Below are 19918 nucleotides of genomic sequence, written 5' to 3'. Positions count from 1 at the left end.
TGCAAGTGAAATTCAAGGATGAAGGGGCCAAAAGGGATAAACCTAGCTGTTCCAGTACTGTGGACTTGGTAACTAATAATTATCAAATAACAGTTGCAAACTTTTAAGACTCCCTGGAGTCTTGTGATTTTTGTGATTTCCATAAAGAATGCTGATACTTAAAAATATTAGTGATCAATGTTAATTGTGACAGAAACTGTCTCAATTAAAATTAGGTACTATACAGCTGTACACAGTATGTTCTTATTTCAGATTATATGAAAACCAAAAATACCTAATAGCTGAAGAACAAAGCTGTTTTCTTTTGCTTAAAATCATATAAATTCTGAGAATAGAGTTCAGCAGCTACTTTCTAATTGTTTTCTTCAGAACCACTCTTTAGTTATTTATGATTGTGGGGAGGGGATTTCCCCCACCCTCATTTGTCCAACTGTCCAGAGCCACAAACTAGGTGTCCTACAATTTAACTCAATTCTGACATTATTTTCCCAGAGACAGCATCAGATTCCACGGGTTAAAGGCTCAGCCCCACAAGACTGCCCTCTACTTCAGATGCCAATTGAAATTCCAGGTAGTTACCCATACTTCTGACCAACTGGCTATAAATCAGAGGTTCCCACAACCCCTTCCTTGGATTTGATTAATTCACTAGAGAGACTCACAAAACTCAGAAAAAAACATTTTACTTGTTAGATTACTGTTTATTATAAAAGGAGAGAACTCAGGAAGAGTAATATGCAACAGATGCATAGGGCAAGGTATGGAGAAAGGGCGTGGAGCTTTCATGCTCTCTGAGTTCCCCCAGCACCTCCACGTGTTCACTAACCAGAAAGCTCTCCAAACCCTGTCCTCTTGGGTTTTTATGGAGGCTTCATTACACAGGCAATATTGATAAAATAATTGGCCATTGGGACCGAACTCATCTTCAGCCCCTCTTACGTAGGGGAGTCAAGGGAGAAAGGACTGAAAGTTTCAACCCTCTAATCTCATGGTTGGTTTCACTGTCCACCAGCCCCCATCCTTAGGTGCAGTCCAAAAGTCACCTCATTAACCTAACAGAAGACACCTTTGTGGCTCTCAACACTTAGGAAATTCCTGGGGCTTGGGGAACTCTGTGCCAGAAGAGGGGACGAAGACCAAGTATTTATTTCATATTATAAATCACAGTATCACAGTAATCAATGTTTAAAAGTTAATACCTCTGAGCAACTCTTTGAACCTCAAATGTACAAACACTATTTAAGCCTCAGCTCTTTGAACCTCTGTAAAATGTGGACATAAAGATCCCAGCTTTTTGAGAAATGGTTCTAATCAAGATGGGTAAAATCAAAAGGCAACAGAGAAAAGTGAGAGAGGCAAAAGAGAGACCTTATTTGCTCTTTCAGTATCCAGACAGAAGCTCTAGTGTCCCTGCAGAGAATACCTCTTGATACTAATGGGATATTATGGTTGGCTTGGGAGGATATTATGGCTTGGGAAATGGGAGACATGGCTTCTGGAACATAGATAAGATGCTGCACTTGTAGCTCTGCTGAACCACAGTAGTACTATTTTCTACTTGCCTATTTGAAATGTGTTCTATGAAGTCCAAAAGTGAAGAATATTTGGGGAATGCTTCTATATTTTACTTCTTGGTACCTGCACCTTGGCTCCCTTTCTATTCTTATTTTTTTCAAACCGTGATTGTTGTGCTACTAATTATTGTGTAAGTTTTCCATAGAATTTCATATTTCCAACCTGGTTTTATTAACTTACTTTTGTTATCTTGTTTAAAATGGTAATTAATGGTAAAGATAATTATAAAAATGATAATTTACTGAAAAGATTGGGAAAGAAAGGACCTGGCCTATGTAAACTTTGGAAAGGAGTGGATATTGTAACGCTAAATTAAAAAACACTACAAACACTGTACATTCGTTAGTAATTTTTTTTCTTACAGAGTTAGGGTTAACAATTCTGAAGCTGTTTTATTTTTCACTAGGATTGACCATATATTTAAATATGTGGGTAGGGAGAGTCAAGTTTCTCAATGTCAGGGAGAGAAGGTAGAAATAAGGAAGGAAGGCTAGAAAGAATCTTGTGAGGCTGAATTGAAGTCAGAGGTAACAGCATTGACTCATGGTTTTTGTTGTTGTTAGTACAGTATAGATAGAGCAATAGTTAGATGGATAAATATAGATGTGTGTGCACAAGTTAGTACACATACATATATTTCCTAGCTCTAGCTACTGAATGGGATTGAAAGCAGTAGCAATGAGTGTAATTGCTCATAATTGATTTCTAAACACCATTCTCCAATAAAAAGAACTAGGGTTCCTTGGAAAGCTGGTTGATTCCAAGGCTGTGGCAGGGAAAATATGAGTCTGGAGTATCTTGTGGCTCTAGAAAGTAAGGAAGTGTCCAAAAACCAAAAAGCAAAATAAAATAAGACAAAACAAAAAACAGAAGGGGCAAAAAAAGTGATACAGGAGCCATTCCGAAGGAGCTCCCAGTGGACAAAGCTGGAACAATTTAAACATAAAGCTAGGGTTGGATTATGAATCAAAGAACACAATACTCATATTGATGTTAATAAATAACTGAATAAACAAATGAAGGAAGAAGAAGGGTCATCTATTCCTTCCAGAAGAATTCCAATTAATAAATTTGGCAAGAATGAGGGAAATGGAAAATTACCATTTGAACAGTAATTATTGCCACAGGCAAGGTTCATCAGTGGATGCTAAAATTAATGGGTACCAGTTTAAACAGAAACAGGAGATTTGCATAATCTTAAAGTATGCCCCTTCAAATATTTAGTAACTTTACAGTGAAGAATCAACTCTAGGCAGTGGCAGATATCATCTTGACCAATGAATTGCAGTTAACATCAAGTAATACATATTAACTTAACATACTTCCTGATACCATGCACTGATTATTTTAGATACCTCATATAAGTGCAGTCATGCAGTATTTGTCTTTCTGTGCCTGGCTTATTTCTCTTACATAATATTATCAAGGTTTATGTATGCTGTCACATATTGCAGAATTTCCTTCTTTTTTAAGGCTGAATAGTATTCCATTGTATGTATACAGCACATTTCCTTTATTCATTTACCTGTTGATGGACATTTAGGCTGTTTCCATGTCTTGGCTATTATAATTAGTGCTGCAGTGAACACAGGAATGCTAATATCTCTTCAAGGTCTTGATTTCAATTCTTTTGTATAAATACACAGAAGTGGGGCTGCTGGATCATATAATAGTTGTATTTTTAATTTTTTGAGGAACCTCCATACTGTTTTCCATAGCAGCTGCATCATTTTGCATCCCGCCAACAACAGTGTGCAAGGATTCCAATTTCTCCACGTCATGGCCAACACTTGTCTTTTTTTTTTTTTTTGGTAAGAGCTATTTTATAAATGTGAGGTGATATGTCATTGTGGTTTTGATTTGCGTTTTCCTGATGATTAATGACATTTACCATTTTTTCATTTACCTGTTCGCCATTTTTATGTCTTCTTGGCAAAATGTCTATTCAAGTCATTAGCCCATTTTTTAAGCAGGTTATTAATTTTTTTTTACTATTGAGTTGTAGGAGTTCCTTACATATTTTGGAAATTAATCTCTCATCAGGTATATGATTTGAAAATATTTTCTCCTAATTCTGTGTATTTCCATTTCACTCTACTGATTGTTTCCTTGGCCATGCAGAAGCTTTTTACTTTGATGTTGTCCCACTTGCTTATTTCTGTTTTCATTGCTTGTGCTTTTTGTGTCATTTCTATGAAATCATTGTTAAGACCAATTTCATGAAACCTTTTCCCTATGTTTTTTTCCTAGGACTTTTACAGTTTTACATCTTATGTTTAAATCTTCAATCCTTTCTGAGTTGATTTTTTGTGCTTGCTCTAAGGGTCTAATTTCATTCTTTTGCATGTGATAATCATAAGCTCTCTGTTATTCTACAGAATGTGATTCATGAATGGATATATATTCATTCCCATACCCTGGAGAATATATATACATATATTCCAGATTCTAATATATTTGTTTCTGGATAGTGTATCTACAATTTTTATTCTTCAACTAAGAATAGTAATTCCATTTATGATCTGAAGACAAACATGACAAACTGAATTTTCCCTCAAAATATTTGTTTATCTATTTGTTGACATTTATTGAGCACTTAAAACATGCATGATGCTGAGACATTTGAATGTTCTTCTATTTATATTTGAAAGATATGAGGAAGGGTATAAGTCTCAAAGCCTGTGTTTTGGGCAGAGTGATTGAATGGCCACCCATATAGGAGAAGCAAGCCACTGCATTGTGAATGCAGAGAGGCTAGGACTGAAGAGGCAGTAGGAATCTTGACAAGACATGAGGAAGATCAAAATTAAGGTAAAGATGTTTAACATGTATAAGAGAGAATAAAATTTTGGTAGCGGAGTTGTTAGAACTGATCAGATATAATGTTGAGGGAAAGAGAGAAATTGGAAATGATCTTCAGATCTTGAGGACTTTACTGGAAGACTTAAAGGAATGAAGTGTCTACATGGGTCACAGGGAACCAGAGAAGAAGAGCAGGAAAAGTCAGAACAATAGAATATGATCCAGCCATAAAAAAGAATGAAATAATGCCATTTGCAGCAATATAGACAGACCTAGAGATTATCATACTAAGTGAACTAAGCCAGACAGAGAAAGACAAATGGTTTTGCAAATTTTGCATAATCAAGTCATTTTAATCTCCATCAATTAAGACTGCTTTCTCCACTCAGATTTCCACTCCCCTCATCCTTCCTCTCTTGCTGGGTGGTGTTGGAGAGGCTACAAGTTTTTTTGGATCCAGTGAAAGTCCACAGACAACTTTTTTTGAAAATTGAGTTAGGAATGCATTTAACTTGGGCTTGGTGGGATATGTGGATACAGTTTATAGTCACTTTGGTATATTGTTGGTATTGCTGGTCACCCAGGTTTTAGCAGAAATGCAGTGTATTTCATTACAACATCATGATTTTTTTTTGTATTTAGTTTAGATTAACACAAGAACTGATCTTATTCAGAAGACTGAGCTTCAGAATCACTTTCCTTTTCAGACTGAAAAGTTTATTTTTATGGAGAAATAAGCAAAAGTTAAAATATCAGTTTTCTTTGCTTAATTGGTAGGATTGCTTCCTATAGGGAAAATAATCACAGACAATACTTACTAAATGCTAACCTCTTTTTATTACTTTCCACTCCATTTTCTAGCTGAGGAGCTGAGACATAGAAAGGTTTAGTAGTTTTCCCGATGCTGCACAACTTATACATGGCAGAGCTGGGATCCGGAGCCAGGGACTCAGGGTCCAACAGTCAATAACTTAAATCACTTGTTCTCCATCCCTGGGTTAGAAGTTAGAAGGCCCTGGATATAACATCTTTGGGACTTCAGACAAAGCAGGTAACTTCTCAAGATCCTCAGGTTTCTCGTCAGATAAATGCAGGTAGACAAGTCTTTAGTTGGCGCATTTTGGGTGATCTCGTGACTGTTCAATAAAGCTGTGACCCCTTTCCATGAAGTAGAACAGATGCACCAATACAATTCACCATCCATCCCTGGACACCTTAAAACCCTCTTCTTAGCCCTAGGCTAAAATCCCCTGGACTACGAAATCTGAAAATTTCACACTAGTCTAATGTGTTGCTATTTTAAGAAAAGATGACTTCTAGTTGATTAGTGACTTTTTAAAAGAACAAGAGCTCACCACTCCAGCAATCCATTAAGTGATTGTTCAGTATCTGCCTTACTAACCATTTGGTTTGGGTTGTATTTCTGTTTTTTTTTCACCTTGAGTTCTCTGAGTACAGCTGAAGTCTTTTCAATTTAAGACATATTTTATTAAAAAAAAAAAAGAAAAACCATTTCAGGTGCATTTGGATTGAACCACTATGAAGAAGTTATGGTGTTTACCTGAAGCTAATAAAATAATTTATGTTTTCCCTGTAAATGAGATCAGAAAAACAACCAAGGTGTCAATACCAAAATCAATTTGAAAAGGATCTACTATGAAATTAAGTTTCTCAAATAAAATGTAGTTTAACAAGAGGGCATTCACTTTGTCTTCCTTCTTATGGTGATACTTTTCATTAGAATGGAAAAATGATGGCATGTTTTGAAGTGGTAAATTTAATATGTATCAAACTTGATGGCTTTGAAGATCAAAGGATTGAGTTTCAATTTAAATGTATGGTTTTTTTATTAAAAAAAACAAAGTATCTCACTGGAAATTAGATCAAGAGACATTTTGTGTATTCTTTCTATGTCACCTAAGGAAATTGCAAAATTCAATTGCATGCATTCAAAATTGTGTAAGATTTAGTATATACAGGCAGGAAACTACTATGTATCGATTTTTTAAATGCACTATTACTGTTCTGCCCTTGAGTCAAAATGCATTAATATTTTGGTTCTTTTCTCAGCAACTTTTGGTTGAAAGATTGTTCATTATTGATGAATTTCAATATGATTGCAATTTAAATGATGCAAAACTCAATAAAGTAAAATACACAAAAGACCAATTAACATGTTATCTCAGTAAGTATATAGAAGAATGAGAGAACATACTGTTCTACACAGTAGCATATAATTAAGATGTAGTCACAAATCAAGGAAATATTATAACTTGTTTACGTGCACAGGTGGCTTTTAGAAAGATTGATTAGCTCCTCTTGCCCCCTTGAGATGTGAGTTCATTTTTATTCCTGCAAAATCAAACAGAATAATTTCTCAAACTCTCCACAGTGTGTAGGCTTCAATGCAAATAGCGTGTTGGAGATAAATGTTTGCAAAGCGTTCATCTCCTTGTCCATTCCTGTTCCAGATGCTCTCTACGATGTCATAACTGTGGGAGCCCCAGCTGCGCATTTTCAGGGATTTAAGAATGGTGGTCTTCGGAAACTACTCCATAGATTTGAAACGGAAAGAAGAAAGTAAGTGATGACAGGATGCATTAATGATATTTATCTTCTCTTTGGGGAAGTTCGTATACCAGGTTAGGAGATAAAGAAGCTTGGTCCATCACAATGAATAGTTCTTGACATCTCCAGCCTATTCAGGAAGAAAGCATTAAAAATATGTTAGAATTGTGTAACTGATATACTGTTATATAAATGTATAAACTAGCAATGCATATATATATTTGTCTTTCTTGTTTTAAAGAAATTGTCTCTGTACTGATACAATATTATTAACTCAGCTACCTCCTTATTAGGATTTCTCTAGTTTTTTGTTTTTAGTTTTGGTTTTGGCTTTTTGGTGGGCAGCGTATATAGTTCTATGAGGTTGTATCACAGGTGTAGATTAGCGTAAGCATCACCATAATCATCATAAATAACTGTCCCATTACCACATAGAAATCCCCTCAGATTATCCTTTAATTGTCACATCTTTCCCCCAGACCCTTTTGCTGTGGAAAGTGGTTCTTTTGCCTTATTATTTAAACAGGGAGTGGACGTCAGAGTTCCAGCTAGGGGCTCTGAGGGGAGAGGCACCTTCTATGTAATTCATGGAGGTTGGAAATCAGTTCAGTGACAGACCGCATGGGGAAAGGGATGCCATCCCTTTACTGAAATGAGAATAAGCATGGAATACAGGCTCAAACTTGGCTGCACATTAGAATCACCTTTGGATCTTTAAAATATTTTATCTATGCCAGGATATCACCCCAGACATATAAAGTCAGTTCTGGGAATGGAGCCCAGGCATTGGTAAGTTTTAAAAGCTTCCCAGGTGAGACTGATGTGTGGCCAGGGTTGAGAACCACTGATACAGATGTAAGTGAATAATGCTGGGAGAAGACAGGTGAAGGGTGTGGAGACTAGAAACAGGAATAGTGACACAGATGAGTTAAACTTGAAAAATGTATAGAACCTCAATTAGTATCTATCAGGAGGAAAGGAAATCTACATAAAGGAATATTTGTTGCAATACAGAAGAAAAGCATTACATCTTGTTTACTGGAAATTTTTCTTTAAAGAATCCCCAACTCATTAAATTGTTACAAAATAGAACCAAAGATGGGGATAAAGCTGTAAGAGTTTTGATTTGGAAAAACTTGGGCCTGAGTAACATGGATGAATAAAACCGAGCATATTATAGAGCTTCTCATGCTTTAGACATGAGACTTTTCTAGGAGAAACAAAACCCTAATTACTCATATATTATTTGGGGGTTTTTTATTTGTTTTTTTAATTTTTTTAAGCTTTTTTTGTTGTAGTAAAATATATGTAACATATAAATTTACCATTTTAATCATTTAAAATTTTTTTATTGGCATATAGTTGATTTACAATGTTGTATTAGTTTCAGGTGTACAGCAAAGTGATTCAGTTTTACACATATATATATACTTTTTCCCATGTATTCACTTGTTCATCAAACACTTATGTGTTTCTGGATTCGGTGATTTACCTAGGCACTATTTGAAAGCTTGTGGACTCCTCCCTCAAAATATGAATCAATTCTTTACTTCCAGTATTTCGTAAAAGAAAGGGAAAATCTACCACAACAACACATACTTTGCCAGCTTTGATCATTTGTAATTTCAGCAGGAACCTCAGATTAAGCCAGAACTTTCACTGAGTAAGATCATGACCTGAAAGCACAGCCCTTTCACTGAGATAAAGAGGCACCTCATGAAAACCAAAAGCCTTTGTAAAGAAGAAAAAAAGCCAATGAGGGGCAGTGTTCACTCCTGGAGAATATTAATTCCTTATGATCTACCTGTTCATTGGGGACGAACTCAGAGTTGACTCCCTGCAAGAGATCCTAGTGTCAAATGCCTGCCTTGAGTATCTACCATGGTTTTCCCTCCACACCTCCCACCCCCTCAATCTGGTCCCATAATCAAGATTGACTACCCCAAAATCTCAAATGGAAGAGAGAAAAAAATCATTTGGAAAAATCATAAGGAAAACAAACTAAAATTTACCAATAGAAATGTTATAGGCGGTCCTTGAGCTTACAACACTTGAGTCGTACTAGAATTTGGGGGAATTTTCCGAAGGAAAGTAAAACAATACAAAGAGTTAAACAAACCAGCCTTTATTTTTTTGAGATCAAAGGTTTTACAGTCACAATGGTTATACAATTTCTAAGGAAAATTTTCCTTATTATTGTAAGGAGAAATTTGAATAGGAGTTTCCCAATTCTCTATTATAAATAGGAAGTTTCTTGAGTAAAAGGAGAAATACCACATCAGGGAAGAAAGTTCTCCGTAGCCTATAGTGTAGCAAGAATCCAATAAACCAGAAATGGGAGAACTGGATGCAAAATCATACCACTACCTCTGAAATATATTCATCAGACAGTATCACTAACCACTGCTTAATTGGGGGGGTGGGGTTTAAAACATAAATTAACATTTTTCATTAGTGGTATAAAGCTGAGATATCTAAGCAAAACGGTCAGAGTTTTCCAACTCTTCTTTTTATGTACTTTCTCCAGTAACATATGAGCAGACTAGACAGCAGTTACAAGTATATTTGTTTTCAAACCCTTCACTTTCATGCTTAAGACAAAGATTTTCATTTCTTTTATGAAAGGGAATGAGTGATTCAAATGTATTCATTGAAAGCAATAAGACTGCATCCATGATTTGATATTTGAGAGCCAATTTTTTTTCCCCTGCTTGGAGGTCTTTCCCTGTCTCTACCTTGATCTCTGGGTTTTTCTCAGAAATTTATCTTGTCACTCACTGGTAGAGCAGTTTAGAATCTGAGATCATAACTCTGTATAAATCCATGTCTCATGTCATATATCTTTTAAATAGAAATATTTTTTATCTTTTAGTGATATATATTTTTAATATATTGCTTTCTATTGACAATTTTCCAATTTTGTAAATATGTTTATTGGCAAATGTAGAAAAGTCAAAAGTAGGAGGTTAAAATCACCCATAATCGCCCTTCTCAGCAAGACAGTTACTGAGATCATATTGGTACAGTCTCTTCCAGTTTGTTTTTCCACATGTAATCTACATTTTATGTTTTTTTCTATTATAAATTAAAAATTCAAAATGGCTTAAAATGACTAATTCTTCAAAATACATAAATTGAGTGCTCTCCATTTAAAAATTCTGATGTGTTTCTGGTTTTTGGAAGTCATGCCCAATACAACAAAGCTACTATATTTAATAATATCAGTCTTACAAGTTATAGCTAAAATTCATCTCCTGTTCACTTTCAAATACATTTTTCCTTTTTGGAAAAAACACTTTATAGCACCAAAAAATAAAGAAATTTTAAAAGTATAATAAAATCATACAGACGCTGTAGAAATAAGAAGTGTGAATAAAAGCCCTGTTCATTCCTTTTTTTTTCTTTTGAACTGTGTCCAGTAGTTGACAACATATCATTTCCAAGGAGATAGCAATTTAATTTTTGTGTTGATTATAACTTGATTCCTTGGAGGTATATTTTCTTCTTCCGGTGAGTCAGTTTCTCCTCGGCCACTCTTAGCTTTCAGCTCGGTTCTTGTTTGAGCAAATACAACGCTAGGTCTGCCAAAACTGTGTACCAGGTTTTTCTCAACAATGTGCACTTTTCTCTGTGCAGCCCCCTGTGCACAACAACAAAATTTCAAGAATAGGTGGGTTTTAGCCCTTACAACATCTATAGCGTGGAGTCAGGAGAGAATAAAATACTTCAATTAAATAGCCCTGCTGAGTCTTGGACATACTCTACAAACTAAATGATGACACTTGCAAAGCATTAAACTAAATGTAATATACGGGAATGAAAGGATTTTTGCTAAGTTGCATATGATCCTAAATGAATTTGTAATGCAGTTTTTCTCCTCCTTCATTCTCTTTTTAACTATACAAAAAAACAATATTTGCTTCTAGCACACAAATTGAAAGAATAAAGAAGCACATAAAGTGAAAAGTCTGCCTTTTCCATTCTCCTTCCTCAGAGTAAACCAATCTGAACAGCTTAATGCATTTCCCTATACAATTTTTTCTAGCTTTCCAACTCTTGGAGTTTTCAGTGATCAGGACACTTTGTCCACACAAACTCAGGTCATGGGAATGTCATGTTCTTGACTTTCCTATAATTCAGTTTACTTTTTCTGGCCTCCATTCTGGGGCAAGTCAAAAACTCTCATCTCAGATAATTCATAAACTCGACACCTTGTATGGATTTGAATCCTGGTTTGGGCACTTACTGGCACTGTGACATTAGTCAAATTACCTCACCCCTCTGTACCGTAGTTTCCTCACTCGTGACACAGAAATAATATTGCTTTACCTCATAGGATTGTTCTGAAGATTTTATGACTTCATATACACCAAACAGTTATAATGGTACCTGGCACATAATGAGGGCTTAATAGATATTAGCTATTATTTATATAAAATATGTAAACAAGTATTTTTTTACTCAAAAAAATGTCTGACAACCTTTAATTTCAATACATTTAGATCTCATTTTTTTTTCTAAAAGCTAAGTAGGGTTTTATTGATTGAATGTAGCAGAATTATCTAACCAATACAATATTGATGGGCATTTAGATAATTCCTATTATTTGTTATAACTCTGTGTTTGCAAGGTAAACCCTTATTCTTATTCTTATGTTTTTGCAAATTTGTGTCTCTTTTTGATAAAATTCCTAAAAGTGGAATTTCTTAGTTGAAGTGGTTACACTTTAGAGATGCTGTCATACTGCCTTCCAAAAAAGTTGTATTAATGTGCATAATATGCCTAATTGCCCACATATTCTTTTTTAAAATTTTTAATTGAAGTATAGCTGATTTACAATGTTTCAGGTATACAGCAAAGTGATTCAGTTATACATATAGATGCATATATATGTATATAGAGACATATATATTCTTTCTCAGATTCTTTTCCATTATAGGTTATTACAAGATATTGAACATAGTTCCCTGTGCTATACAGGAAGTCCTTGTGCCCACATATTCTTAAGTACTAGGCTTCGTACACCATCTCTGTGCTAAGCCCAGGCATGGCTCTTGAGATTCAGACATGTATTTACCACCATTTAGTAGACAGCTCCACGTTAATGGTATCTTCCAAACACCTCAAAGTCGACATATTCAGTCATCTCTCATTCCCTTATCCTCAAACTTCTCTTGGGGATTGTTTATCTTAATTAAGACACTACATCCATCTAGATGTTCGACTTTGAAGCTTGAAAATCCTTGACTACTTTTCTTCCCTTGCTTCCACTTCCCAGAAAAAAAAAAAAAATCAGTTCCATCACTTCTACCTTCTTATATCTCAGGAAGTCGCTCATTTCAATAATCAATTGTGGTTTAGGATAATCCTAACCCATAGAATCACCAGTTTTTAAATGTCCTACTGCCAAATCTCTTAATCACTCTTCATCCTCCAGACTGGCTCTCATCTCATCCGTTTTCCTCACCTTGGTTGGAATAATATCTCTAAGAGGCAAGTACAATCTTGTGATTTCACCATGTTAAACAGTTCATAGCTGCCTCTTGCCTGGAGAATAAAGCACAAGGTGCATAAGATACTCATGTGTCATCTGACCCTGACTTTTTCTCTAGCTTCATCTTTCTCCACTCACACCATCATCTTCTCCTCTCATACCACCCTCCACGGTGAACCAGACCAAAGTTCTTCAGTTTCAGGTCTGCCTTGAAGTTTTTTTTTTTTTTTTTCCTGAAGTCTTCTCCAACTCCTTGGCAAGGCCACATCTGCTTTTTTTTTTTTTTTTTTTTTTTTTAATTTTTATTTATTTATTTATGGCTGTGTTGGGTCTTCGTTTCTGTGCGAGGGCTTTCTCTAGTTGCGGCAAGCGGGGGCCACTCTTCATCGCGGTGTGCGGGCCTCTCACTATCGCGGCCTCTCTTGTTGCGGAGCACAGGCTCCAGATGCGCAGGCTCAGTAGTTGTGGCTCACGGGCCTAGTTGCTCCGCGGCATGTGGGATCCTCCCAGACCAGGGCTCGAACCCATGTCCCCTGCATTGGCAGGCAGATTCTCAACCACCGTGCCACCAGGGAAGCCCCCACATCTGCTTTTATACAAACATACCTAATTGCCTCTCTTCCCCTCTAGGCTGTGTACTCTGGGGGCATGGACTGTGTCTGTATCCCCAGGAACTAACTTGATAAGTGTTCCTTGAATAAGTATATGAAGAAGTAAATAAAAGAAGTGAAAGCATTGTCTGTCAGAGGAGTAAAAGGATGAACAAATTGCTCTGCCTAAAGAGATCATCGTGTTGGAATTAGGTGACAGAAACATAGGGGCATTTGTGGAAAATGTCTTGTAAGCTTTCAGACAGCCATTTGTCAGCTATTAGAATGTTTGCATTTGCTTGCGCCTCACTAGGAAGTGAAAATATACTTTTATGTGTTCTGAAAGAGGAAAGCTGATGATTTTTATAAAAATAGCCAACCTAAAATCCGGTTCAATATTAGTAATGCAGTGGTGACTTTAACGTTTAAAAGTTGGCAACATTCTTCCAATCACCTACCCAAAAGCTTGTGAAGCAAAGTATAATCTGAAGCAAGAAGCACTGTGTCAAGTGTAACAGTTCAAACTTCTTAAAAATTGAATCTTTCCTTTAAAGAAAATGACTTTAATTGTAAATGAAAACAAGTTTGCTAAATGATCCTAGAATTTAGAGTGATAATAAATTCGGTAAAGAGAACATTGTCTGAAAATGATAAAACACATAATCTTAACTGTGTGATGTCAGAAAACCACTGAGCTTTTACCCTTTAGTTTCCTTATCTGCACTGTGGATGTGGCTGATTTCTGTTGAAATCATTAGATTGTTAGAAAGAATGGTTACAATCTTGAGATTTTTGAGGAAAGACATGTTAAGTGTATCATCACTCTCAGGAAGATAATTTGGATAATTTGACTTTACAATTAAATGTTTTAATTTCACACAATTATTAAGATATGACTTCTGGTTTTAGCTCAGAAGAAAAAGTTAATCAATAGGAATATTAGGAGTTAAAATGTGGAATCTATAGCAAACTATCGAAACCTTTTTTTTCTGCTTAAAAAACTAAATATGAAAAGAATATATGGTTTGAGGACTTATTTTCTGTAAATCAGGAGTTGCATTTCTTCTTCACTATAAACTAAAAAAATATTTGGAATCGTGACATAGTTAGGTCATCTTAACTAGTATGCTTTTAATCCAAGGAAGACCTTGTGTACTCAGATTAAATGCTGAGTAATTTTCAGCATGTTCTTTAAAGCTCTCTATTAGCTTAGATATTTAATATCCATCATTTTAGAGGCAGCAAACAGCAGAAAGGAAAGTCATCTACAAATAAATTGCCAGAAAATTTAAAAAGTGCTGTATTTTCCAGAGCTTTAGAAACTAACTCTAGAGTATCTCATTCTTTGCAAGATTATAGTGAAAGTACTAACATTAAAAAATGTACACATGGGATTTATGTCATGGGAAAATCACACAATCAGCTTGTGTGACATGAGAAAAAATAGTGTCACTGCAGAATCTTTATTAGATGGGACCTTGACTAAGCTATTCCAATGTCTTCTCCCCTGTCAAGAGGCTTGCGTAAGTAAGTAGTTATTGCAGTGCTTCTGCTGAAGAAAGGTGGGTTGGCTTAGGGTGGTTTAAGCACAGATGTAGAGAAGGGGATCAGTTACAGAGATATTTTAAAGGACTTGGCAATTGTTTGGACTTTGTGTGTCTGTTTGGAGTGGGAGGTAAAAATCCAGGGGTGTCTAGGAAGACTCCCAAGCTTCTGTACAGCACACCTGGGCAGGGTGATGCCATTCACTGCTCCTTGGGTTAGGAACTCCAGCAACACAGAGCAGCTGGGAGAAAGAGAGAGAGGCAGAGAGACAGAGACAGACAGACAGAAGGGACAGATAGACAGAGAGAATGAGAGAGAGAGAGAGAAGGGTTAAAGGATGGGAACCAAATCTGAAGGACGCTTGTTTGCTGTGTCAAGTCCTGGCTTCTCATCCTATAGGCTAGGCTAGGCTAAGAGGGCTGATTGACAGGTTCTTATCTTGGTATTAACATGATCAGATGCGCATTTTGAGTTACTATGTGGAGAGAACTAAGGGCAAACAATTAGGCTATTATAATAGTGCTGGTGAGAGGAGATGGGTGAGTATGGAGTTGAAGAAGATTTAAGGAAATTTTTACAGGATTTAAATGCAATTGGATGAGGACTTGAGGGACTGAGCAGGGTTGAAGGACTCAGGTTTATGGTTAATGTAACCGGGTAAATGAAAAATTCACGAGGAAAGGGAATACAGGAAATACACCATGTGTTTACCATGTTTACTTGATAAGATCAGTTGTCTATATTCAATATGAAAAGAAGTTTTGGGAAACAAGAAAGTTATTTGAGTCTGCCTTTTTTTGCATTAAAGAATCTTTTAGATCTTAGAACTTATTGGGAATCTCAGATTACAAATTCCCCTATTTATTTTATCAATGAGAATAATGAGTTTCAAAGACTGAATCGCCCATACAGCTAATAACAGAGCCGGAAAATCAGACTTCGGTGCCCAGTCTCAAGGTCTTCTATATGCATTCATCCTCATACAATCAATAGATTTTCAACACGAAATGTGTATGCTGTTAATGAATGAATGATGTTAGTTTATGGATAACCTTTCTAAGAATTGATTTTTGCTACCCACCGGATAGAAATTTTTTTAAAAGTTGATGCATTTGACACTTTCTGGGCCTTTATGAGACTATAATTTTCAAAGTAAATTACTTTATCTATACTACAAAAAAGAATGAATGAATTGATGTGGTAATTTGCACTCAGATCAGTTACTATTTTAATCTGCTAATGAAAATAGTCAGTAAAATATTTTTAAGACTCTGGACTTATTGATTCTCTATCTACAGCTTTCCTAAATACACCTCAGGAAAACCACTTATTTAGGAATTATATATAATAAAAATAATTTAAAAAAAATATTTCAGGTATTCAGAGATTCTACTCATAATGGTAACATTTTAGAAACATCTTGAATGAATGATTAAGAAAGCTTATTCTGCATCACTAAAGTGGAACACTATGTAGTCATTTCAATTAGTATGTGGATTATGAGGTATCTAGAGGTGTATATAAAAAGGTACTTGTAATAAAACATGAAATTATGTATACGCAGAGGACAGGTATTGGTGAATGTTTTGGAAAGGATAACAAGTTAACTTAGAGTGGTAGAGATAGATACAGAGTTCTATTTCCTTTAGGACTTTCTTTTTTGTTTTCTATCTCTTCTAGTTGTAGAATAAGAGAAATGTCTTTGTAAAACCCTTTTGCCCCTTCTACTTCTAGCAAATATGGAAAACTAGGTATCATGAAAAAAAATCTCCAACAACAAAACGCCTAGGAAATTTGGATGCAACGTGACATCCTTTTACATTGCTCTTAAATGAAGGTCTGAGCTCTGGGGAATGTAAAGAGCTATAGTACTGAGTGGTTAGTAAACAAACCCTGAAACTATGGCTACCTGGGCGATTTTTGCATATATTAACAATATAGAGCCTTAGGTTCGCAAGGACTTGTGGGAAGCAGCTATTTATCCCCCTTTTTCTTCTTCTCTGCTGCCAGCCCTGGCTGTAGCATTTAGAGGAGAAGCATCACCACACTCATCCCGTGACTATCTTGCTGGCTAACTCCAGCCTTTTGCTTTTCTCAGCGCATTGACTGAATAGCAGTCGTTAAATATTTGTTGCAAGCAATTTATGGTGAGATGATTTTCAAATTCTTTCTTGTGTCTAATCTGTGTTATAAAATAAAAATCATACATCTTCTCTAATGAGCTTTGTTTTCATTAGAAGATGAGAACTTCAATTATATTTTGTTTTAATATTTATATGCTGTACCTACCATTATTTTACTAAATAAAAGATGTTTCCTGTGTTAGTTATGGGATTGTAATTTTTTTCAAATCTCAAATGGATCAATACCATGTTCATAAAATAGTAAAACACAATTAAGAGTTCAAACTGTGTATTCATAAAGACCTGCATTTGAATCCTGGTTTCTACCATTTATAGTAGTTGTATTTTCTAGATCAAGTTACTTAACCTACTGAGGCTTCAATTCCTAAATCTCTATAATGGAATAATATTTGTTGTTCAGAGAGTTGTTCTCATGACTAAATAAAATCATTCCTGAAAAGAAATTAGCATAATTCTAGGTCCATATTATAGACCCAATAATTATTAACTATTAAAATGAGAGAGAGAGAGAGAGACTTGGATTATTAGTGTAAATTCCACAGTATTAATTATTGGCTTTTTTAGAGACCCTCCATAAAAATATCAGATTTAACAGGGAAAAAAATGAAATGGGTCCTAAATATACCTTCTGTTTTCCTGTATTCTTATCCCAGAATCATAATCACCAGCACTATCATATCATATGCTGGGAACACTTGCTTGTTTCCTGCAGCTTTATTGAGGTATAATTGACAAATAAAAGTTTTATATATTCAAGGTGTATAACTTGATGTTTTGATATATGTATACATTATGAAATAAGTATCACAATCAAGCTAATCAGCCTACCCATCATCTCACATAGTTACCATTTCCTTTTCTTTTTTTGTGGTGAGAACACTTAAAATCGACCCTCTTAGCAAATTTCAAGAATACAATACGTCAGTGTTAGTCACCAGTCTGTACTTTAGATCTCCAGAACATATACATCTTGGGTGAATGAAACTTTGTACCTCTTGACCAATATCTCCCCATTTCCCACTCCCCCAGACCCTGGGAACCAGCATTCTACTCTCTACTTGTGTAGAATAATGTGCAATTGACCTATTTTTTTTTTTTAATATTTTATTTATTTATTTATTTATTTATGGCTGTGTTGGGTCTTCGTTTCTGTGTGAGGGCTTTCTCTAGTTGTGGCAAGTGGGGGCCACTCTTCATGGCGGTGCGCGGGCCTCTCACTATCGCGGCCTCTCTTGTTGCGGAGCACAGGCTCCAGGCGCGCAGGCTCAGTAATTGTGGCTCACGGGCCCAGTCGCTCCGCGGCATGTGGGATCTTCCCAGACCAGGGCTCGAACCCGTGTCCCCTGCACTGGCAGGCAGACTCTCAACCACTGCGCCACCAGGGAAGCCCCTGACCTATTTTTTTAAGTGTATGGTTCAGTGAATGTTAATTTATAGAGTTATGTGATCCTCATCACAAGCCAATTTTAGGACATTTCCATCACCTCTAAAAATATCCCTCAGGCCCATTTGCAGTCAGGGGAACATTTACCTTGCAGTGTATTTGGGAATGGTTTCTATTCTTACACCTTATCTTACTCTGTACTTTAATTAGATGTGTGAATGAATGAGGTCCAGGATGGAGTTGAGAAATTTTTTGGGTGGGAGGGAATCGGGGACCTGGTTTGGGTGCTACTCCATCACATCTGCACAGAGCAGTGCGCATGAAAATACCAGAAGCCAAACTAGGCAGAAATAGATCTACCAGACTCTTGGAAGTTGGCAGAGGAAATCAGGGCAAGTGAAACCAAGGATAAATGGGAATAGGCCATGGAAGGAAGTGAAAACTCATTGGACTTTGTCATATAACAGTGTCTGGGAACCTTTTGTTAGAGCAAGAATAGGACGAAGGAAAGGATTTTATATATATATATATATATATATATATATATATATATATATATATATATATATATATATATATATATATATATATATTAGTTCTAATGGTCAAAAAATCGCAGATAAGAACTTTCAAACTGAAAAGTGGGATGATCGTAGGAGACAGTGTGACCAGAGCCAATAGGCAAATTTCCTTTGAGGGCAAGTTGAGCCGAAATAAATTTTAGGTTTTTCCCCTTTAATTAGCATTACCTGTCACAGAGCTAATAAACAAGAGAGTCAAGCTTTGTTCAAAATGCTGATTCTAAAGTTTCCAAGAAACCAATATTTTTAGAAAGAGTAGTTTCTGAGACAAACATCAATTTAAGTTTAATTAATTAATTAACTCAATTGATACAAGTGAAATCCATAGGAAGTAAACAAAACAAATATTGTTTTCCTTTAAGTTTTTTTTTCTAAGCCACACTTCTAAGCAAAAAAAAAAAAAAGAGAGGACGCATGGGGGGAAAGCAGAGCTGTATGTTTTTCTACCTTCTACAGTTTCATGAAGCACATTGTTAAACCCTGTGAAGCCAGAAGGGTATATTCAAGTGCACTAAGCTGTAAATTTTCATTTATTATCCACATGATTTTCTTCTCAGAACTGAAAGCACGTCTGTCCCTCCCTCTGGATTCAAGAAATCGTTTTTTTTACAAGTAGTGCTTGAGTAGGGGAAAAAAAAAAGAAGTGGAAATAGTCCTTAGATTTTTCTCCGGAGATTTATTTCTGCTATGGAGTGAGGCACATCACTCCATAGCATTTTTTTCCTGAGCTCATCAACCCTAATCTGCCCATGCCCCATCTCCCTCTGTTTTCCTTCCCTTTCCCCTCCTTCCTCCCCATCATCTCTCATCTGTATTTTTCCATGACTCCATTTGCCAAAATAGTAGCTTGGTTGAGCAAATGGGTTAAGGAGTGGCCTGGGAGAAGGAAGGCACAGATAAATGGTGGAGCAAGTCCTTGGATTTGGGGTGTGGGCAGGGGACTAAGAAAGAACTGCTTTATTTCTCTCTCCTTGCCTGCTTCCCGCCTCCATCCAACTAAGCACAAGTCAAGGATTTCAATGTCTCAGAGTATGGACAGAGGTGGGAGACCAGTTTGAGGCTACTGTAATAATCCTGGCAGTAGATGATGGTGGCTTGCACCAGCATGGTTGCAGTGAGTGTGGAAATACGTGGTTGGATTCTGCATATGTGTGGGAAAAAAAGGCAGAATTTTCTGAAAAATTGGGCAAATATTAGGAGAGGAAGAGAACAGACATTGGCCGCATCAAATGAGC

At 36.0% G+C, this 19918-nt stretch overlaps 1 protein-coding gene across 6 annotated transcripts in view; it reads left to right on the top strand.

The window, feature by feature from the left end:
- INPP4B (inositol polyphosphate-4-phosphatase type II B) overlaps positions 1-19918 on the top strand; it is a 371544-nt gene that overhangs the window by 210148 nt on the left and 141478 nt on the right. For all 6 annotated transcript variants that reach the window (XM_082390014.1, XM_082390013.1, XM_082390011.1 and 3 more), the window contains one exon: positions 6849-6957. In XM_082390014.1, the coding sequence (XP_082246140.1) occupies positions 6849-6957 (109 nt within the window). The remainder of the gene's footprint in view (positions 1-6848; positions 6958-19918) is intronic.

The sequence above is a fragment of the Balaenoptera borealis genome (genome assembly GCF_965194805.1).
Source record: "Balaenoptera borealis genome assembly, chromosome: 4".
NCBI classification, from domain to species: domain Eukaryota; kingdom Metazoa; phylum Chordata; class Mammalia; order Artiodactyla; family Balaenopteridae; genus Balaenoptera; species Balaenoptera borealis.
Note: the sequence above shows the minus strand (reverse complement) of the source record. Positions and strands in the feature narration are given on the sequence as shown.